Source organism: Vombatus ursinus, unplaced genomic scaffold (assembly GCF_900497805.2).
Source record: "Vombatus ursinus unplaced genomic scaffold, bare-nosed wombat genome assembly UNPS02014817.1, whole genome shotgun sequence".
NCBI lineage: Eukaryota > Metazoa > Chordata > Mammalia > Diprotodontia > Vombatidae > Vombatus > Vombatus ursinus.
In genome coordinates, this window is record NW_020954595.1 from 2,431,893 (window position 1) to 2,455,985 (window position 24,093).

Here is a 24,093-nt window from a genome sequence, read left to right on the forward strand (position 1 = left end):
CTATTATCTTCTTTCCATCATTTATCTATCATCTTCTCTCTATATCTGTCTGCCCATCTATCATGTAGAGGTTGTGTCTGTTTTTCTAAACTTTTGCAAAACTCATTCTTGCTTTTAGGACAGGTTTTGTGTCAAGCCCTGTGATTTCATCACCATAGGGAGCCCCCAGTATAGAAACTCCTTCCACTAAGGAGGGTGGGCAGAGCTTCCCTGTAACTTAACATCTTGGAGAGCTGCCTGGGGCCCTGAGAGCTCAGGTAAATCATCCAGGGTCACAATCTAGTATGTGAAAAAGTGATAATTTGGACCAGGTCTTCCTAGGTCCAATGCTCTCTCCACTTTGGAACGTTGCTTCTCATTGATCACTATTAAAAGAAATCATAGTCTAAGGCATTTCATAAATGCCAAACACGTCTTTAAACTTTCTAGTTTGCTAAATTTTGCATTTCATATAACGACATCATTAATAGTTGGCAAGAGAGACAGCGTCTTCTTGCTGATAGAGCCTTGGCCTTCAATCTGGGAAGTTCTGGGTGTAAGCCCTGCTTCTCATACTTACAGTGATGGTGTGACTCTGGCCAATGAGGTGATGTCCTCAGAAGGCCGCGGGTTGCAGAGAAGGTGCCAGTCTGCTCACGTCTCAGCCACAGATTGCGCCCTCCCCACCCTTGTCCCTGGGTCTTTTTTATCATCCCTTTTAGACATTTAGCCACTGATTCTCCCTGTATTTTTGCTCTTTAATACCCAGCATTTGTTACTTAATTCATCGCATTTAAAAAATAAGGTACAGTGATTTCCACATTGGTTCCTAGGAAGGCGTTTGTCTCTTACAAATTAAACTTTTTAATGTCCGCAAAGAAAGTAAACAGAAAAAACAATCTACCCCCACCCTCACCCCCCCAAAAAAATCCAAGCCTTCCCTTTATACGATGGAAATCTGAAATGATCTCCAGTGACATGCAATAGGTCTAAAAGTAGAGGTACAGGGTGTACCCCAAATCTGAGTGCAGTTTTAAGTCAGTAAACATAAACACATGTTTGGGACAGCCCATCTTGACCATCACTTGCTATGGTGGCATATCTTTTCCTTAAGCCAGTTTTTGAAAATTAAATTCCTCCACTCAGTCTTAGGACCAATGTAACCATGCAGAGTGAAACCGAGAATTACTTCAATGCATCAGAAAATTCTGTCCGTCTTTTAGTCTTTCTATAAAATAACAAGAAGTACAAAAAGCTGAACACTACATTAGCCTTTATTGTTTGGGTGTTCAGGGCACAATAAGTTTTGGGAAGGTAGGTATAGATCACTTCTCTCCTTTGCTGATAGAGGCCTGATATCAGTCTTTATTTTTTTAAGTGGCCTTGTGGGAGAGGACATGGTATTTTAACAAGATGACTTATTCTGAAATTTGAATATAGTCATAAATGTTTGAAGGGTCTTAAAAAGTATTTCCTTGCATGAAGGTGATACTCTTCTTATTAATGCTGTCTGGAAAAAAATTGATTATTTCCTTACCCATTTCCTATTTTCTTTTACTATGAAAAGATAATACTCTTTCTAGAAAAGCAAATAATAGAAATTCACACCATCTGGTATAACTCTTGTGCTCGATTGTAAATGTTTCAGATGAAACCGGTTTAGATCCTATTACGATGATGTTTGTAGATGTAAGAACTAGAAGAACAGTGATGAGAGCCACTTTATCAGCTTATTTTTTATGTAGAAGTATTTTATGTGGTGTTAATATATAGATTATAGAATGAAAAATAATTCAGCTGATAATAAAATACTTGTATGCAATTCTCATTCTCCTCAATCTACTCTGCCCTGCCCCCTGCAATCTCATGGAATTATTCTAAAGAATAATATTTTATTCTCTTCATCTAACAGATTTCTAAAAATTACCCAAGATTTTTCAATTCTGCAACAGTTTTTGAACATGGGATTATTTCATAACATTAAAGGCAATTTCTTCCTTGGGTGTTGCTGTTAAAAGGTGTACATACTGTTAAAACACTACCCACTGTCCCTAAAACCCCATAGCTATGACGCTTGGCAGTCCTTTAAAAAAGATACTATATACACATGTCACTGCTAAAAACCCAGAGCGGCAGGGTAGAACAATCATTCCGCTCATTCCTTAGGGGTTGTTTATGCTATTGTCAAGGCTAATCATTTGTTTGTTTGAAAGCGAATGCTCTGTCTTCGTGAAAATTCTTAGAGCCCATCGCCAAGAGAAAACATGTTATAATGGCACAAGCAGACTTCAGATTTTCAGGAGATTTTAAAAAGAAAACCATCACAGGTCTCTGGGCTCAGCTAGCACTTTGCTACGCTGACACCTATAGGGAAGGAATAGTGTTTAAGTTAAGCTAACAAATAGTCGTGCTGAGCGTAGTGTAAACAGGATCTGATTTCTGAACTTGGGGGATTGTAAACCTCCTCTGTCTGGGGAGTGTCTGTTTTTCCGTCTTAATGGATACCCACACCATTTGCTAGAAAATTGTGTTTTTCCCCCTGCAGCAGTACTGATTTTCTTTCAGGAACAAATGTGTAGGAACAGTTTTGTATCTCTCTTCCTAAACACCGCTTAGATACTCTTTTGCCGTTTCAGCTTGATGTTCGATAGCTATTTGTAGTCACAAAGCTGGACTTTCCCACATCGATGAAGCTCAAAATTTAGGTTTTTTTTATTCCCGTTTGTGAGAAAATGTCTTCCTCACGTGATGGTGGATGAGACCTGACTGAAAGACCCTTGACATTTCATTTTGAAATATGTACTATAGACATTGATGAAATACCAGATACAGAATATAGGGATTATAGACATTGACGAAAAATTCTTTTGTAAACATTCAGGGATTCTAGAATCTGCTTAAAAGTAGAATTAAAGCTCACTGATATATCGAGGGAAAAATAATACCCGGATTAAGCATTCCCTGAAGGAGTTAATGAGCAAAATTCAATCTCCTATTTCCTCCGAGTGAGTCCCATTTAGAGGCCTCGGGGTCCCCTGTGAGTTGGGACTTTGTTTCACAGCAATTAGGGTTCATTAAATAAAAATGCTTTCAGAGTCCTGGTAAACTATTTACTAGAAATTATAAATGAACAATCCCCAAACATATTCTAAACCTGTACTCTCCTGACTGTGATTCTTGACCAGTGATGAGGAAGGACCACTGAAAGATACTCGTAATGTTCTGTTTAGATGATCAGATTCCATGATAACTTTTATACCAAATTGGGAAGAAGGTGGCAAAATTGTGGAATCTCTGTAGGAAATAAAAAAATGCCCTTTGCTCTTGGACTTGACTGGTGAAAGGTCCTGATGTTGGCAGGAAACTGTGAGGATGATTTCTAGGAAGGAAGGAGAACCCGGAAGCCAACAGGATCTGAAGCAGCACATTTCAGCACTTGCAACTGGGGGTGAGGCCAAATAAAAAATGTAGTCTTAAACCTGGAGATCTCCAAAAGGAAGGGGGATTGGCCCCATTAAACCGTAATTCTTAACCCTTACCTTTTCACCTGGATTCTTGGCAGTCAAGAGCAGTACAGATGAAACCCATTCGGAATCTCATTGTCAAAGTTCAATCAAGATGACACGTGGTGAAGTTCAGCCAGTGCCTGTCAGTTAGGCTTGGCCAAGTTGGGAAGCCAATATTCATCCTGTGGAAAATGGTGTTTTTGTAGGCTACACTCATTGTTAAAGCAATGAGTTTAATCTGAGAGCTGATTTTCACTGAGATGTTCTTCAGGAGTTTCAAAACTCATGGGTATTAGGGAATGTCTAGGTACCTCTCATCTGAAATGCTCCCCATTTTTCGTGAATGAATCCATGTGCTCGTGGCAGGTGCTAGAAAATTCATGGTTATCATTTTTATGGCCCTTTCGAAAATTTTAAGAAGCTTTTTGAGAGTGCAAGGGCTTACAGTCAGTCAAATATCATTGAGCAAGAAAAAGCTAGCAGAGACACACTCAGCAAACTATACTCCCTCTTCCATTAGAAGAGCTGATTTCTTAGTAGACATTGCTCATACAAGAGAAACAGTACCCGCAACAGTTCCTGTTACCACCCTTAACATGACCCACTGAAATATATCTATGCCAAAAGCTATATGTCTGTCTTGGTTTAGTGAGAAGAGACCTAACTGACTTTGGACTCACAAGGACCTGAATTTAGCTCTTACCTTACATGTGCTAATGGTGGAAACTTGGTCAAGTCACCATTAGAGCTTAAGGGACTCTCTGAGACTATATACACTGAAGAAATCCTATATGGATAAAAGGAGTTTCCTGTCCCAGGAGCTCCTGATGTCAATGAAATCATAGACCCAATCTCTATCCCTCTATATAACTGTGGTACCCAGAAGCAAACAGGAGAAAATAACTTTAAATTTTAATTAGAAGCATTTTATATGCATTTCTGCCTTTTTAAAATTTTTTTTCAAAAAATAAAAAATAGTAATTTCCCCCTTGCCTTTTCAGGGCAAATTTTTAAGGAAACTGTTTAAATCAGAGGATTCTTAACCTTTTTTTTTTTTCGTGACATTTGGCATTTTGCGACATTTCCCTTTGGCAGTCAGGTGAAGTCTATGGACCACTTCTCAGAATCATGTTTTTAAATGAACAAACTAAAATATGCAGGATTATGAAAGATCTGATTATATTGAAATACAGTTCTAAAAATTAAAAAAAAATCATGAACCCCAGGTAGGTTAGAGAGTTGTGGTATTAGCTTTTTTTTAATTTTATGATTGATAACTATTACTAACACATTCTAAAAGTGAAGGTGATTTTAAAATGATAACTCCTGTTTTTAGCCATTTTAAAGCATTTCCCAAATTTAACTGCTTTGTAGTTATAAGCATCTCTGATATTAACTGAGTTTTGATTTCAAAGTTCATAACTAGATCAATCCATCAATCAACAAATATATATAAAGTGCCTCCTATGTACCAGGCACTATCCTGGGCACCGGGGTACAAAGATAATAATGAAAGTTCTTTATGTTTTACTTGAAGAAACAATACAAACATGTGAGTTATACAGAATATATACTCAAAATATATACTACATAAAAAGAAATTTCATGGGATTTAGAGTGTTGGATACATAAGTGAAAATTATATCCATTTTTTTCTTTAGGTTAAGATGAATATTTTAAATTAATTACAAAAATATATTTAAAAATAGGCTTCCAAAGGACTAGGCTTCCAATGAACAATTTCCTGATAATTTTTTTTAAAGTCTAATACTTGACTTCAACTCAACATGTAGAGTAGGTTAGAGAAATAGCCACAAATGTATATTTTTGGCGATATGAGAGGCATGATTCAACTCAATGCAAAAAACACTAGGTGCCTAATATTTTCAGGATATCCAGCTAGGTTCTGGGGACACAGAAGCCAAGAGAAAACCCTCCTTGCCCCTCAGGAGCTTCCACTTTAACCCAAAGATCACCTGAGTATGCTTTATGCTTGGCCTGTATGGTCCCCTGTCCTCCTTTTTACTCAGAGCTGAATCCCTGGAAAAATCAAGATCTTTCATCAGAGGAATGGAACTTGAAAGCAAAATTATTTCCTTTCTCATCCTCATGCTTAAATAATATGTTACATGCAACCAATTTCATTTTTAAAAGAATGATTATTTCTGCTATAAATGCAAGAGTTATTTCTGTTTATACTAAGTTTCGGAATTTTATTTTTCTACTAAATCATTGCAAAGAGTGTCAACCTTCTCCCAGTAGTAGATTAGTATGGATTTTTTTTTCTAACCACGCATGTTTCCTCCAACTCCATTCTTGGTTGTAGCTTGCTTACCTTGTTCTTCCCTTGAAATTCCAACAAACATAACATAACCAACATCCCTGCTGGACATAATCGGCTAGCAGAATGGCCTACGTTCTCAAATGGCTCAACGTTTTGTTGTTTTGCTCTATGGATTTTAAAGGGGAAAAAAAGTTTTCTGAACTTCCTCTGTTGAATGTGTACTGTGGTTAAATGCCTTGTTTTTCTCCTGCCTGCTCTTTGAAGAAGTCATTTAGGAATAATTGGAAACAAGGAGTAGGCTAAACATTGCGCTGCCTCCTTGTAGCCATCTGTCTGGGACGATTTCAGCCAAAAATTGGGATGCTTTGGCTGCAAACAACCCTGCGATGTTATTCTTGTCGTGTTCATGATGTCTGTTGTCGTCTGTGGACGTGTCCCCCACTGATGCATGTGTTTGCAGGTCTGTGTTCATGTGCTTCTCCATCATTCTGATATTTCAGGTTGAGGTTGGCCAGTTGAGGCATTAAAAAAAAAAAAAAGAAAAAGGATTAATGGGACTAAATGTCAGGTGAAAATCCCTTCATGGTTACTTTTCAAAAGAGTCTAGTATGGAAAATTGGCATCTTCATTTCAACCACCATGGTCTATTGAAATGATTGGAATCAAAAGTCGATTCGATTTAATGAAACAGGCATTTATTAATTTAAATGTCTGCTATGTGTCAAACACTGCATTGGGTGCTAGGAGTATAAAAACAAAACAAAGAAGAAGGAAAGAAAGAGTCAGGGAAGGAAGGAGGGAAGGAAGATAGGAGGAAAGGAAAAAGGGAGGGAAGGAAGATAGGAAGGAAGAAAGGTGAGCGGGAAGGAAAGGGGGAGGAAAGAAAGGTAAGAGGGAAGGAAGGGAGGAAGATAGGAAAGGAGGGAGAGAAGGAAGGAAGTAGGAAGGAAGAAAGGTGAGTGGGAAGAAAGGAGGAAGGAAAGACAGGTGAGAGAGAAGGAAGGAAAGAAGGAGGGAAGGAAGGTGGGAAGGAAGGAAGGAGAGAGGGAAGAAATGTAGGAAGGAAGAAAGAAAAGAAGGAAGGATAGAAGGATGGAAGAAAGGAAGGAGGGAGGGAAGAAAGGAAAGAAAGAAGGAAAATAGAAAGGAAGGAAAGAGGGAAAGAAGGAAGATGGGAAGGAAGCAAGAGTCCCTGCCCACAAGTAGCTTACATTTTATCAAACCAGATAGGTTATCTTCAGTGGCCAACCAACCACTTTCAGTCTCAGTCAAACAATATTGGTTAAGAGGTGATTGGCCTTGGAGATCAAAAGACTTAAATTCAGATCTTGCTTTTGATGCATACTGGCTGAGTGACCATGAGCACGTGATTTAGGAAGCAGACATTAATGTATGTGTATGTGCTCCAGCAGCGTCTATGACTATGTTACAGGAGAGGATTGGCAATCTATATTAAAGGAAGGAGCTTCCACACTGAGCATTCTCTCCCCACCCTCATGAAATCCCATGTACATACCAACAAAACAAAAAGTTCTCATATACTTAACGTATGCAAAACACTGTGTTAGGCCCTGAGGGGATATGCCAAGTTTAAATAAGACCTGATTACAAGTTCCACATCCAGGAACTTGTAAATTTAGTTGGATATGTGACAAATAACAATAGCACAAAATCATAGACATTTTTCTACAGGGAAAATGAGAATACAGTTTGTAGGACTCGCTTGTGGGAGGCAGAAATTTAATGAAGTCATCTTTGTCTAGGACTGGACAAATAAAAGCAAATGTCTTTAGTTGTATAAATGAAACTTCTTCCATCCCTTGGGAAAATCTACTTAAAAATAAATTGTATAAACCCAGGTTCTGTCACTGTTTTCAGACTAACAAGGGGATGTCTGCTTCCTATCACTTAGCAACATTTTCTTTTTCAACCGACAGGACACCCCAAATCCTTTTTTTTTTTTTTTTTTTTTTTTTTTTTTTTTTTTCTATTTTTTTTTTTTTTTCCCCCTGTGTTTCCCCCCATTCCTTTTTTTTTTTTTTTTTTTTTTTTTTAGTATTTCCTAAGTTGACTTGTTTGGCCCTCGGTATTTCCACCTCTTACCATTCTAAACTGTTGTCTTGATTATTCCTTAAAAACGTAATGTCGAAGGCTCATAATGTTGAAGAAGACTCCAGGATGAACCCTGAATTTGCAGATCGAATGAAGCAGTTGGACAAAGAGGCATCTTACTACCGCGATGAATGTGGCAAAGCCCAGGCAGAAGTTGACAGGCTCCTGGAGATCCTCAAGGAGGTGGAGAATGAAAAGAACGATAAAGACAAGAAAATTGCTGAACTCGAAAGGTAGGTTTTAAAAGATTAAATTAAAAATTAAATCTGTGGTTGAATTTCCATAGTTTGAGTTGCCATTGGAGAGAAAAATCCCACATCTCATAGAATATTTAATTTGCATGATAAAGACCATGGAGAGCCTTTTCTTGGAAACGAAAAACCTGGGTTCAAATCTTGCCTCTGATACATTCAAGCTGGGTGACCCTGGGCAAGTCTCTTAATGCCTTGGTGCTCTGGACAGCCGTCTAAGACTATATGGCTTAGAGTAGGCTACTAGCCTGCATTGGTAGAGGGACCTTCCTCACCTGGGAATAAAATTACAAGTCCGCTCTTATATCCTATCCTGATGTAGCCATGGAATGTGGACAGGCAGGACACATAGTCTGTGTGTTTGGAAATTAACTTAGTTTATGTTTATGTTGAGATCTGGGACAATATTCAGAGAATCAGTAGTCATGTCTCCACCTCTCAGAATCTTTGGTTACCTTACAGAGGCAACTCACATATCACCTTTACATGAAGCAGCTAATTCCCTCCCTCCCAAATCTACCTTTTATTCATTCGGGTGTATTATATATATATGCTTATGTACGTATGTGTCTCTCCATTAGAATGGAAGCAACTTCAGGGCAGGGACTTTTGTCTTTAAATGTCTGGCATTTAGCACAGTGCCTGGCACATAGTTAGGGGCTGATAAATGGTGGTTCATCGATTCCTCAGAGGAAAAAAAAAAATCACATTTTTAGAAGTTATTGGAAAACTTGGTTGGAGGGACATTGTAGCATAGTGGATAGTGAACTGGCCTTGGAGGCAGGACGATCTGGGTTCAAGTTCTGTCTGTCATATACTGGTTTTTATGTGACCCTAGCAAGTTACTCAACCTTTTAACCCCAGGCAGCTGGTCAGGTCCCAATGAAGGATGCAGACAGTGAGCTCTCCATGAGTTTAGGTGAGAGGAGATTAGTGTTACGTAGGTGGGTGGTGGTGGAGGTGTTCTGGAGAGATTTCACTACAGACTCAGGACTTGAAACGGGCTTTGAAACTAGGTAGGACATTCTGCTACATTCAATTCAGCATCGAGCATGAAACACTGTATCCGCAGATATGCGGACAGACCTGTGGAGAGAAGGAGAGAAGCTACGTCGTAGAGACAATAGTGTGTTGTACCTGGAGTCAGGAAGCCCAGGGGTCAAGTCCTATGTCTGCCACTTACTAGCTGTGTGACCATGGGCAGGTCGCCCATTCTCTCTCTGAGCCTTGAGCAGCTCTCCCAAATGACAAGTGGGTCACTCAGCCCAGGTACAGAGAGTTCCCACCCTGATGAAATGGTGGGTTCTTGATGTGTGGTGACAACAGAGACTTGGGGCAAGTCAGCTAGCATCTCAGTGATCTGGGCATTATTTTTTCTGGTCCCCAGGTTTCATCGTGGTAGGGAGCCCTCTTGGGAGGTTTCGGACTAGCTGGTCCCTAGGGTCCTTTCTATTTGAGATAAAGATAGTTTTGTTCAAGTCCAACAAAAGCTTCAGACAAGAAGGGCAGTGATGGCAGGTAGACCAGACTGCTCAGTGCTCTGGCATCACAATTTCATTTGTATTGGGAACTCTCCCCAACAATGATCACCTGATTTCCAACCTGAATCTTGGAGAGTTGCCTAGGACTCTGAGGGGTTAAATGATTTGTCCAAGTTCATGCAGCCAACGTGGGTTAAAGATGAGGCTTGAACGTGTGTTCTTTGGGCTCTGAGGTCTGCTGTCTTTCCCATATCATGTTCTGGATAGGTCCAGTTCCTCAACTGGGCTGTGGACGTGGGGAAATCAATTCATTGCGATGACATCTTCATCTCGAGCTCAGATTCAGAATCTTCAGGTCAAGTTCATACTATAGCAGAAGGCGTATGGTGCCCAGTGCAACATTCTGGACTTTAGGAAGAGGTGCTGGGTTTGAATCTTTCCTCAGATATTTTCTGCGTTATATTCCATACGCAAGTCCCTTAGCAGCCGCTGCTGATTGTGTAAAGCGAGGGCATTAGGTTAAATCACCCAAAACATCCTTTCTCGCTATGAGTCCTGTGATCCTATGGGTGTCTCTGGCCTGGAGGAAAGCTACAGAATCATTGAATTTGAAACCTGGAAGGCACCTCCACAGCCATCTGGCCCAACCCAGCCCAAGAACCAGGATTCTTTCTGACATCTCTTAAAATGGAAATTCTTCTAGGCTTAGGGTGATCTCAGCAGCCAGGTGGCACAGTGGATAGAGTACCAGCCCTGGAGTCAGGAGGACCTGAGTTCAAATCCAACCTCAGACACTAGCTATGTGACCCTGGGCAAGTCACTTAATCCTGTTTACCTCAGTTTCCTCGTTTGTGAAATGAGCTAGAGAAGGAAATGGCAGACCATTCCAGTATCTCTGCCAAGAAAACCCCAAAATGAGATCATGAAGACTCAGACATGATTGAAAAATGGCTAAAAACAATAATCTCTCACCAAGGTACTAACTCCAATATTATGGGATTCCATGTTCATTTCTACCGAGGACATCAATGGAGCCAAATATTCAGGAGTGCAGTTTGAATGATTAAAAATCACAAGTGCCTAGTCAAGGAAGGAAATTTTCAAGTCACCAAGTTAATCATAAATTAGTTCTTGATGCCAGGAAGACCAGGGTTCGAGTTCTGTCTCTGACACACCATGGCTGTTTGATCCTGAGTGACTCTCAGCCTCTTGTTGTTCAAAGTCTTTGAATTATAGAAAAGGTGCCTATCAGCTTTGGTGGTTGGCCCAAGATCTCCATACACCAACAAAATTGCAAAATCATTCCCTATTCCTTTTGTTCTTGTTTGGACACTCCGGCCGTGACCAACTCTTCATGACCCCATTTGGGGTTTTCCTGGCAAAGATACTGGAGTGGTTTGCCATTTCCTTCTCCAATTCTTTTTTCTAGATGAGGAAACTGAAGCAAACAGGGTTAAGTGACTTGTCCAGGGTCATACAGCTAGTGTCTGAGGCTATATTTGAACTCAGGAAGATGAGTCTTTCTGACTCCAGGCCTGGTACTCTATCTCTATTCCTAATCCACCCCTAATGCTAATAATAGTAATAATTAACATTTATGTAGGGTTTTAAGGTTTAAGGTGTGTGTGTGTGCATGTGTGTGTGTGTGTGTGTGTGTATGAATGAGGATGGGTGGGAAGGGAACAAGGAAGAAGAAAAGGTGTAAGTGCCTACTGTGTGAAGTGGTAGCATTTGTGAGGTAGGCACTAGTATCCACATTTTGTGGCTCAGGAAATTAAGGCTAAGTGGGACTCACTGTATCACAGGAGACATTTGGACTTGGGTCTTCCTGACTCCAAGCCCCTGCTCTATCCGCTGAACCGCACTGCTGCTCAAACAAGGGTTCTTATCATTCACTTGGTCCTGGCCCCACTGGGCAGTCAGTCTAGCAAAGCCTACGGATCCCTCGAAATAATATTTTTAAATGCATCAAATATTAAACATAGGAATACCAAGAAAACCAATTCTATGGAAATGCAGCTGTCAAAATGTTATTCCAACGTAAGTCCATAGACTCCAGGTTAAGAACCTTTGCTCTAGATCTGATTGATTTAGAGTCTGAAAGTATGAAGAGGGCTTTTGAAAAGCCAGGCAGCATCATATTATAGAGAGCTACAGAGCGGATACTGTCTTCATTTCCCCTGATGATTCCTTTCTTTGGCCAATGGAGAGGCCTCTACGTGGCTCAATGGGTAGAGCCCTGGGCCTGGAGTCAGAAAGACCTGAGATCAAATGCAGCCTCAGACCCTTAATAGCAGTGTGACACTGAGAAAATCACTTCCCTCTGCTCTGCCTCAGTTTCTTCAAATATAAGATGGCGCCTGCCTTGCAGAGTTGCTCCGAGGATCAAATGAATTAATATTTGTAAAGCGCTTAAAGCCACAGTGCCTAGAACATAGGAGGTGCCTAATGAATGCTTATTCCCTTCTTCCACACCACGCTCTCCCCGCTCCCAGACATAGGTTTAGGGACCTAAAGCAAACTTAGAGAAGGTATAACTGGAATAACTGAGATCAGAGATCAAGGGCTGGATAGGGCCTTGGAGGCATTCAATCCAACCCCCTCATTTTATAGATGAGGGTCCTGAGGCCTAGGAAGGTGACACACGTTACCCAAGGTCATGGAGCGAGAACTGGAGAGAGAACCGAGCTGCCCTCACTCCGAATCCAGACGTTCTTCCATTGTGCCCCTCTGAAAGGCATCATTGCAGAGCAATGGAGGCAATCAATCCGTCTGTCCATTCTGTTGAGGGAAAAATACACCCACTCACACACATATACATACGCACATATATGCCCGTGTGTGTGTGTGTGTGTGTGTGTGTGTGTGTGTGTGTGTGTATAAAACAGATCCAAGATGGGGGTGGGAGGCTCTTGTGTAGAAGGGGATGATGGAGCAGAACTTTGGGATTCCTGGGTCAGATGACGGTGGTCACGACAGCATCGGGTTGAAGGTCCACGTTGTTTCAGGAGGATACAACCTACGACACATACGTAGTAAGAAGCGCCATGACTGACCCAGGGCGTGCCGCGTCCTTACCTAGCTGCCGTCCTCCTAGGGTGCATGGAAAGCCAAGTGTGCTCTCACATTTGTTGTTGTTGGGATGGAGGGAGGGAAGATGGCGGCTTCTCCCCACCTGGGATGGCCTTGCGTTAGGGAGGCTCCCTTTGCTGCTGCAGGGAAGAACCTTCTGGGAAACTCTTAGAGGGGTCCCAGAACGCCGAGAGATGATGTGACTAAACAACACAGGGTCGGAGATTTAGAACTGGATGCCCCGGCCTTGCTCCCCCCCTCAGCTCAGATGGCTCGCTCCTGGATCCTCACTCACCCAAATCCCCTGGGTTCCGAATGAGAGCCCCCAGTTCTCATAAATCCCCCAGTGTGGATTCAAGTCCCTCATCCGTTTGGAAAGGACTTCCCAGCAATATCTCTCTGTTCACCTAATGACTCTGAAAGACTTTGTATCCTTTGTTTACAAACTTTGATCGATTGATTAATTGATCGATTATCTATTTTCAACTGGTTTAGGTATCAGGGCCTACAGTCTCATACCTTCCTTTAAGTGGAATGGCATAATTGACCTACTAACTCAACGACCTCCACCCTTAAATACAAATGGGGAAACTGAGGCTGAGAGGTTGTGGTGATGTCCCTAGTTGAGAGGTGTGTGTGTGTGTGTGTGTGTGTGTATTTTGGGTGTCTGTATCAGACCTGTATTTCAGACAGGTGATTTCATCTTAGAGACCTCTCAACAAAGAAAAGTCTGCTCCCAAGGCAGATTGTCATGTTGTACCCAGTTTATACTCATTAAAATACAGGCTCCTTGAGGGCAGGAACTTTTTGTCCCCTTTCTTTGTGTCTCCAGCACTTAGGCAGCATGGGGCACTCATTAAGCACTTAATCAATGCTTGTTGAATGACCACGATGGATGTGCTGCATTCGATCTCAGAACCATCACTCTTCTTGCCAGACCAGACTGCCTCAGTGCCCCGGTGACGTAGCCAGTATGTTCCTGAGGTTAGATGAAACCCAGGTCATCCTGATTTCTAGATCACTCAGGCCCAGTCACCCCATCTTTAACCACTCCAAAACACAAGCAGTAATGTGTGCTGCATTCTCTCTCCGGGGGATTGGCAGGCCTAATGACCTCTTATAAATTGCTTTCATATAAAAAAGAGGCCCAGAGGAATGCTAATTAGTTATCAGGTATTGTATACATAACATAATTTTCAAGTGAAGAAAACAGGTCCTGAGTGGATGGGGCCTTCAAATCACCAGGGGGTATTAACATTTTTATTTCTTCAATCTGGTGCACATTAAGACAATGGATTTTTACAGGCATTTATCTGTATGTATTTTCTGCACATTCTCCTTATCTCCCTCTCTGTCTCTCTCCTTAAACCTGTTGCCTCCCAGGCATTGTAATTCACAAAGCATGTTGTGGGACCCAGCTCTGTCCCTCTCCTAGTGACTCCTTTGTCTGGAGTCCAGCAGGGAATCTTTGTGGCGTCTTTATCCCAGCCCTGGAACACATGAAGGCAGACAGCCTGGGTGGAGGTGGTAGAGTAGCGTAGCATGGCGTCTTTGGGAAAGGAAACAGCCTGATTTTCCGAGGCATTCTCTGCCGGGCTCAACGTGGCTTCAGCCCCTCACTTCTCCCTTGCATTGCGAGATGACCTCCTTCTGATTGGGCCATATCTCATGTTCTTGGCTCTGACCCTAAAATTCATACCTCACAAGATTGGGAAGCTACAGATCTCTGAGCCGCAGGGACAGACATCTCCATTCCAACATTATGAAGGAATGTTTGTAATTAAGTCTATGATTCAGAGATTGGAAATTGGTTTTGAAAGGATTCTGCGGTCACCCATTGGATATGGGACTGACCTGGCTGGGGAGCCCGCTGTTAACCCGACCCTGGTTTCAGTCATGGGCAAGGGAAGATGTTGGGTCCAGGGCTGCTGGCTCCCGGTAGCAGAATCCCACGTTCCCACTTTTTATCCAAATGGATTCTTTGCTTTTTCAAAGCCATGTTGTTAGTCTGGAAATCCAACTTCCTCCTGTTCCCATTTGGGTCTACTCCACAATGGGTAAATTTCATAGGCAGCACACTAGGATAAGAACATATGAACAAACTCTTAAATTCTTTGTGAGAGGAGTGTTCTTTTCATTTTCCTATGAGCACAATTAGGCATTAGAGGTTGCTTTTTCAAATTCCCTGTTAGCCCTGTGTGATCTACAGGCATCTTTTGGGTGGAAAAATGGTTTCCCTTTTATGACAACTTGACTTCCTGGGCCTCTTACCTGTAAACCAAGGTAATGCCTGGAATCCAGAGATATCTGCCTCCAATTATGTTTTTCTTCTCCTAGTCCCTGAGAGCAGGTTCTGGCAAGGGCCACTTCCCTGCTTATAGACCCATGGAGACCCTTTTTGGTTCAAGTACAGTTGAAAGAAAAAAAAAACCACCCTGATAATGGACTGGAGAATAAGTGAATGGACACTTCAAGGTCTGACTGTGCCTGGCAGTAGAAATGGGCAACATTTCAAAATTGATAATAAAATAGAAACACCTAGTTCAAATCCCTGCCCCCCCCCAATATCCTGGCTGCATGAACCTGGGCAAAGCATTTAAGTTCTCAGTACCCCCAGCAACTCACTCAGGCTTTCAGTTGCAGAGCAAATGCTGGTATGCATTAGTAGAGGGCATTTCCTCATTGGGAATTCTCGATGCAAAAGAAATTATGAATGTAGTTAAAATTGAACACAAATAGATTTGCCTTTCAGGGATCTCATACCAACTTACTATCATGAGAAGAAAAAATAGAAATAAAAATGGAAGCCGTGTGTCTCTACCATCGGTAGCGTCCCTACCAACATGGGTACCTTGGTCTTAACTCATCTCCCTGAAGTAAGATTAAGGCATTGTGTGGATCAGAAAGGGGTCACAGAATTATGGGAAAGATAGATTCAGGGCTGAAGGGACCTTAGGCTCTATCTTGACTCCATCGCCTTCATCTTACAGATGAGGAAACTGAGTTTTAAAGAGAATATATGCAAAAAAGGGCCAGCAATGGTTGTAATTTCTCACTGACATAATATCAATAACAGTAATGATGATGATTATAATAACAGCAATAGTTTTAAAATATTGCTGTGAGTTTTGCAAAGTTTTTGCCATCGGCTTGGTGAGCCTTGTTTAATTTGACCCTTTTAAAGGAAGCCTGAAGTTCGGAGATCTAGCCCAAGAAATCAGCCCTCTAATATACCTGATAACTTCTCAACTAGCCTTTACTAGTGAGGGTGAACACACTATTTCAGAAGCAGCCCATTCCACTTTGGAGACAGCTATGATAATAATGAGAAGCAACACAGCAGAGTCAACGTTAGAGGGCCAGCTTTAGAGTCAAGAAGACCCGGGCTGAGTCACTTAATCTCTAAGTGTCCCAGGCAACTCTCTAGGATTACCAGTTATAGGCAAGTGATGCCACAATTTGGTGGAAGGAGTATTCATAGTGGAAATCCTCGATATTAATGAGCTCAAAGGATCATAAATTCAGAGCTAATAGACCTCAGAGGCCATGCCATCCAACCCTATAATTTTACAGGGAGCAAACTGAAGCGTACAGAGGTTCAATGGTCCCATTGGTAGGAAACGTCAGAGGCAGGATTTGAACCAGGCCCTTTGACTGTAAACTTGGTACATTTTCCATTATGCTGTGCGTGTCCTCTCATTTCATTAAATGGTGATTGACTTGGAAAAATTGTATCAGAAACATTCTGTAGTAGAAGTATATAAATAAATGTGAGCTGAGAAAAGGCTTGGCATTTCACATGACAGGAAGAACCGACTACAGGTATGAGAAGGGTTCCGTAGTTGCATAGCATTGCAGACGGGGGGGTGGGCTCTTATCATGCGCCATCTTGGCCAGAGGATTTCTCTTTGAAATTCATTAGTGTATTATTAACATAGTCATGCCAAGTTGGTTGGAGATGGTTTGACACCATTTTTGAGAGGTTAACAATTCAACCCAAGGGAGGTCATATCTTCACACAAGCTTTAATGGGGAACAGAGTGATGAACAGAATCTATTGATGGATGACCGTAAGGAAGTGTAATGGAAATGAATTTGCAGACGAAGGATCTGCCTTTAGAATCTTCTTCTGCCACTTTCAGGTTGTGCAACATTAGACAAGCAGCTTCATCCTTCTTTGCCTCAGCCTCCTCGTTGTAAAGTGAAAGGCTTGAACTAGGTGACCTCCTGGGTCCCTTCCAGCTTTAACTCACGGCTCCAATGACTGTGTTCGGCTCTTATTTATTTTTAGAATTTTATTTATTTTCAGCTTCAGATTTTCTCCCTCTTCCCTCTATTGAAAAAGCAAGAAAAACAAAACCTGTTACAAACACATATGGTCAAATTAAACACATTCCTGCATTATCCATGTCCAAAATAGTGTGCCTCAGTCTGTCCTCTGAGTCCCTTGCTTCTCCATCTGGAGGGACGGTCTTGGGATCAGGAAGGACCTGAGTTCAAGTCTCACTGCTGACGTATCCTAACTCTATAATCCTGGGCAAGTCACTCGATCTCAGAGAGCCCCAGATGACATTTCCAAGACTGGAAGTTACAGATGAGGTGACAATCTGCATTGGGAGAGGATTTTTCTGTGCTGAGAGATCTCCAAAGATATGAAATCATCTGCCTGAAACAAACATACAAAATATACATACACAAGAACTCCAGCAAAAACATACAGAAATTGAATTGATCTCAAATAGAAGATAGTCAAAAGACCAATTTTCGAGTTAATTTGTTTTTTTTGTATTTTTAAAGAATAGATAAAAATAATACTAGAAAAATACCCTGATGGTATATAGATATGTGTGTATGTGTGTGTGTATATATATATGTGTGTGTGTGTGTGTATGTGTCTATTCAATAGTATATATTAGATAGCACATATATACATTATATATAGATATAGATAAATATATGTAATAATGTATATAGTAACATTTATCTGTGTATATAACATGTTCATGTATATATTTATATTATAGTGTTTTGATGGCTAATTGGAAATGCATTTTAGATATTGTATACTAAACATATGGGTATTTATAGTGATGAAATATGAACTTTATTTTCACAATTAGAAAAAAAAACCCAAACCCTATTTTCGGCTCTGGAAGAAACTGTATCTTATGGGTGATGGTAGTAGGGGGTACATGAGGATGGGGAGGGGGTTGGAGGTGGAGGAGAGAATGCCTCAACCGAAAGATCCCTAATTTTGTCTGGGATCCTTCCTAGGCACATGGCTTGCCGAACCCCTAAAATACTGATCCCTGAGCCCACATAGCCAGATTGCTCAGTCTCTTTTAATTTTCAGGCATGAAAAGAGAAATAACCAAAGGAATATGTATCGGTCCAACCCTTGCTGGGTCAAATCATATCTGTGTGACCCCTGAGCTTATAATGAGATATGCTACCTTTGTGATTTCCACTTCTATTTATTAAATCATAAAAGTTTATGGACCTACAGATAGGGAATGTCTGTATAAATATTCATACCGGAATTGGCCAAACTCTGCCGTTGGCTGACTCAAGTGCACCTCTGGTTTGCATCAGAGGGGGCTGCACCAGGGCCTCTGAGGCAGAAATTGGCTTCCAGGGGAGAATTCTTGATATTCTAAATTGCAAGGTATGCTCATGGACTTTCCAGGGGAATAGCAGATACAAATGAAATGGAAGCGCTTAGCACAGTACCTGGCACATGGGGGTGCTTAATCAATATTGATTGATTGATCAATGCTCATTGTTTGCTTATGACTTTGCTTAATAGTGCATCAGTTGGCTATCTGTTTGAAAACTAATGCTTTTCTCCCCTTTCTTTTATTCTTTGCTTCATCCCTTTCTTCCTCTCTGCTTCTCCTCCAAATTGCTGCTTCTTCCCTTGCTGCAACCAGCTTGAATTCCAGGTCAGTACTTTCTGCTCTCTTATTTTTTCTAAATGCTTGTCCTTCCTCAGCTCAGCTTGTTCTTTAAACTTGTTTTTAATGCAGTTCTGTAATGTTTTCTTCTGGCCATTGTTTCCCTCATCTCATGCCTAGGGTGGTGCATTATATGAGTGTGCAGAATCATAGGGAAAAACAAACCTTTGGGTTGTTCCTTAATCTGTCCCTTCTCCATGACGTTATTGTTTTTGTGACTCCATTGTGATAATAGGTAATAAGGTAACACATTTCTCTGGAGGATCTCTGAGTTTGAGTAAAGGACAATGAAACATGGTGCTCTGAAAAATGAATGCTGCCTTCTAAATTTAATTCAGAAGAACAAAAGATTTGGCAGTGCCACTGAAACTTAAAAGCTCAATTTAATAGCTTGAGCCATTCAGACCTTTTGCTTAATAAACCACAGTGTTTTGAAAGATTTGTAATACTTTTTTTAAAAAGTCACTTTTGAAAATTATCAGTGTATTGGTAACATATTGTACACACATGTTATTTCCTGCCATTGTTTGGGTTTTAACTTTTTAGCTTAGTTTTTATTAGTCATATAACAGTCTTTAATTACTGAAGCTGTAGCACATGGAGGCAACCTTCAAAATGGGTTTTGAGGGTTAGCTATGTGAATGAACCCTGACATTGATCAACACAATGTATGGTGTGTCATGAAATGTCCTTCACAATCAGCCCCAGGCAGGCTGCTGTTTTTAAACTTCTAAAGACAGAAGGCTCAGGTCAACATTTTGTTCTTTCTTAGGTCAAGCAAGGCTAGATACTAGTTTCTAAGTTTCTAAGACTAGTTTCTAAAAATATTTTTCTGTGATCTTATCTGATAAAATTAGGAATTTCTTATCTTTCCCTTTCCATGTAGAATGTAAGCTCTGTGAGGGCAGGGGAGGAGTTGCTTTTTCTTTTTGTCTTTGAATCCTTAGTGTTTCACAAAACACTTAATCAGTTTTGATTGAATTAGGTTCCCAAGTCCTAGGTCAGTTGTTTTTTGAAAACTCTTTAAGATGCAGAAAGCCCTGTCTCACTCCCCAGACCTAGCAGTCAGAAACTGGTGAAGGTGTCTTCACCAGCTACAATTTGTTTCTGAATTTTTCAGGATTCTGTTGAATGCTTGGTCCTTCTCCCTTTCTGGCACACACACATTGGGGCTTTTGAAGGTCTTTCTCATGAAGATAATTCAGAAAAACAAAACCAAATCAAAAAGACTTCCTGTCTTTTATGCTAAAGTTGTCTCTTCACTGAGGTTCATGGCAGCTATAAAAGGGGTAGTTGTCACTTCCCTTTCCCTGACACCCCCTCCCCCCAAGCAGGCACTGACTGTCCAGTTTCAAGCCCACAATGATGGAAGGGGCAAATTGTTTTGTCTTTCCCACCGGCTCATTCAAAGTCCATACCAGAGAAGGTTCCCCACAGCCAGCGGCCAAACTGGGTTTTTGCCAAGGTCTTGTTCTTCTTTGCGGAGGGCAAAGACTTCCATTGGTGCATGTGGGCAGAGACACACTCAGAGAGAATGATGGAGGGGAAAAAGAAAACATTCGAGATGGCGTGACCTCAGCCCTGTGGCCACACGTTATCCAAACCTTCGCTTGCAGTTTTGGATTGGCTTGGTTCACCCCGCCTGCCTCTTTTTTCTCTTTGCTGTTTTGCCTTTTCTTCATTTTGCTGAACTTAGTTCTTTTTCTGTGCTTCCAGGTACTTCCCTCCCCAAGTCCAGGAACATCTTTCTCTCACACACCTCAGACCTTTGGGTCCGGGCTCAGCCAACAGAGCACCAGATTGTTTGGGTGTGGGGTTTGTGCCAGGGGGAGAAGTGAGGGAGAGTGAATGGATTTCCTGGTCTTCCAAAGGATAGGAATGTCTGTGGGGCAGTCAGTCAGTCGTTCAGCAAAGATTTATTAAGTGCCTACAAAATGCCGGGCACTGTGCTAAATGCGTAGTCAGATTAGAACGAGGGTAGTGCCTAGCTAGAGATGGTAAGTGTGCCTGGCATAGTTTAGCACAAGCAGGACTGGATGTAGAGTACAGAACCTGTATTTAAATCCCAATTCTGTCCCTTGTTTGACATTAGGCCCATCACTTGGTGTTTGTTGGCCTCTGTTTCCTCAGCATTGACCTCTAAAGTCCCTGCCAGTTGTATTTCTGTGGTTCATTGGCACATCTATTTGGGGATGGGTAAACTCAACATCAGACAGAGATGTTTTGTCTGGTGGACGGGTATTAGCTGGTCATCTTGGGAAGAGAAAAGCCAATGACTTTCCAAGGCTTAGTTGGGGGGCTTTGACAGTTGCCCAGATTGATGAGGTAGCTTTTCTAAACTCGTCCGAGTTGACCAGGAAAAAGAAAACATAACATTTTAACAAATATCAGATCCCCAGAAAGTGTGTTTTTGTTCCTTGACTTCTAATCAACTTTTGCATAAAGGGGTGGTTGTTTTTGACATGGGTTCCCCTCCTCGCCGAATTCAGAAATCTTGGTGGCGGAGGAGTTTGGGCCCGAAGAGGCCCCTTTTCTGTCAGGAAGCTTGTTGCCTTCTGAGCTTGCATTTTAACAATCCTTATATATGTAGTTAAAAAAACAAAACAAGACAAAAACCCCAAAAAGCAACCCAAGAGCATGTGTCATGCTGCACATGGATCTCCTCAGTCTGTGTCCTGTTTCTTTTCTTTCTCCTCCTCCCTTGCCTTTGGCAAATTTCATTTATAACAGAAAAGTCAGACAAAAGCCAAGGTGGTAGGTAAGTGCCTGAGATCATCTGCCCTGTTGGAAGTCTCCACATCCAAAGTGAATGGAGCAGAGTAACAGCTGGGTCATTGTCCCAGTGGGCTTGTGTGACTAAAAGCAGAGGACCTCATGGGGTGGGGCTGATCTAGACCATTGCCTATGGTAATTAGCAATAAAAATGGAGCCTGGGAGAGCAGCCTTCTGCCTCCCCGCCTCCCTGCCTCCCTGCCTCCCCAGTGGCTCTTTGCACATGTGCAGTCCATATTTTGGGGAGGGTCTGTGGATGGACGGCCACATGCCTCCTTCATGTGCGAACTTGCCTTTGTTGAGGCCGATGCCTGGCAACACACATTAACACCCTGTTAGAAAGGGACTTCAAAACCTGCTCTCTCTCTCTTTGTGACCAAAATAAACTCTTTGTTAGGTTTCTCCCAAAGCCAAACATTGTTTTCACAGACCCTCATTCCTCTGGTAGAAGATGAAGTCAGTCTTCATGGAGGTCTACACCCAAAGAAAGCATTGGAAGTTCTGTGCCCAGAGTATCCTGGCCTGCTCCGTCCTGCTTTCTGGGGGCAGTTCTTCTGTATGGCCTTGTTCTCCATCTTTGGAAGGATCATGAAGAGAAAATGGGCTAGTGGCCCTAGTGGCCCTGCTAGCTAGCTAGCCATTGGGTCTGTGTATTAGGAAAAGAGTAAGAAGGCTGGGGTTACCCTGGCTCTCTGTAAGATATCAGGAAACTCCAGAAAAATGAGGGGTGGGGGACAAGTAGGATCAGAAAGCTTGGAGATGGGAAGTACCATAAGGTTCATCTACCCATTTATATGTGTGTGTGCATATATATACATTATATATATATAATACACACACACACACACACACACACTTGCATACACACTTGTAGCACATGCATGTGTATGTGTAAAATCAATGTTATTGCTATCTTTTGATTTTATATCATCTGCATCTCCTGGTGCATCCCTCTCTTCTCCTCCCAGAAGCTCATAGCTTATAAGAGGAAAATTGAAAACAAATAGAGGAAGAAAGAACAATTCAGCCAAACTAGCCAGGACATCAAGGAGGTCTGACAGAATCTGGATTGTTACACATGAATGGAGTGAGGGAGGAGGAAGAGGGAGGGAGGGAAGAAGGATAAAGAAGAGAAGGACAGGGAGGGAGAGGGAGTGAAGAGGGGAAAGGGAGGATGGAAAGGATAGGGAGACAGGAAGAAGGAGGGAGGGCTAGGGAACTAGGGAGGGAGGGAAGGACAGGGGGATGAAGGGAGGGCAGAATGGGGAAGGTGGGAGAAGGTGGGAGGGAGGGGAAGGAGAGAGGGAAGGAGGGAGGAAGGTGGCTTGTCTCCCCTCTTCTCTGAGCTTAGCTTGGTCAGTATAATTTCATAGTGTTCTGTTTCAATTCAACTGTTTTGTCATTGTTCTTTCCATTTACACCATTGTGGTTGTGTGTGAGATTGTAGGTGTGAGTGTATGATTGTGTGTGCATGTGATTGTGTGGATGTGTGTGTTTTGATTTCATCATTGCAAGGAAATCCTGTGGTGGAAATTCCCTCCACCAATGCAAATGGACACCCCTTCTGTAATTTACAATATTGGAAAGTTGCATGGGATACTGAAAGGTGAATGGACTTGCCCAGGATCACAAGCCAGAACCCGTCAGAGGCAGGTAGTGAGCGTAGCTCAGTCTGATCCCAAGTGGCTTTGCTGTACTGACTCTCAGGGTTTATATATACATACATGGGTATATGCATTCATGCACATACACATACGTAAAACACATATTAAATATACATATACATATATTTACATATAAATATATTGTATGATATATATAACACACAATTGTTCCATGTAATATAGATTATATACATATAATTATGCATGTGCATATATTATATATGTATATATGATATATGTATAGTTAATTATATATAAATATATAATATATAAAATAAAATTATATATATATGTCACATATGGATGAAAGAAGTCTGCAGGTCAGAAAAGCATTTCCCTCTTAAAAAGCTGCTGTTTTTGGTAAAATGTCAGAAAAAGTTTGTACCAAAGCCCAGCTGGGGGAAAGCCAAAAATTTGCTGATTTTGCTGTGGGTGCAAATATTTTCTTAGGGGTGGAAAGACTTGTTTCCCCTGATTTACAGAGTAGGCAGCACAGTGGGGTGGAGTCTATATTTAGAGCAGAAGTGGGATCTTTGCTGGGGAGCAGGGGAGCCAGAAAGCGGCGCTCAGCCAACTGCTTTCTTCCCATCCAGGACCATCCCAAAGGGACTTGCCATGGAAGGCACATTGCTCAAGTCTCTTTCAGTTTCCAGTAGCAATAGGATGGATACTTCTTGCCATTCTCCACCCCCCAGCCCCCAGCCTCAGCTCTTAGGAAAGGGAGGCACTGTTTGTATAGCAGAAAGAGTGTAGAATTGAAGCCTTAGTGCTTGAGTGCAAAGCTTGCCTGTGACCTTGGGCAAGCAACCTTAGCCCTCTGGCCCTCTCTGGGGTTCCTCATGAGCAAAATGAGGGTGTTGGGCTAAAAAGCCTCCAAAGCCCTTCCTTTATGAACTGTGGTCCATAAATAGAATGTAACTTGCCCTTTTATTTTGGAACTTTTAAGAGTTACAGCCTGGGGGCAGCTAGGTGGCTAGTGGATAGAGCACTGGCCCTGGATTCAGGAGGACCCGAATTC

General features: G+C 41.8%; 1 protein-coding gene across 1 annotated transcript in view; it reads left to right on the forward strand.

Moving 5' to 3' along the window:
* Positions 1-24,093, forward strand: part of ERC2 (ELKS/RAB6-interacting/CAST family member 2) — an 888,684-nt gene that overhangs the window by 401,473 nt on the left and 463,118 nt on the right. The window contains exons 12-13 of the mRNA XM_027835912.1: positions 7,921-8,114; positions 18,616-18,627. Of these exons, the coding sequence (XP_027691713.1) occupies positions 7,921-8,114; positions 18,616-18,627 (206 nt within the window). The remainder of the gene's footprint in view (positions 1-7,920; positions 8,115-18,615; positions 18,628-24,093) is intronic.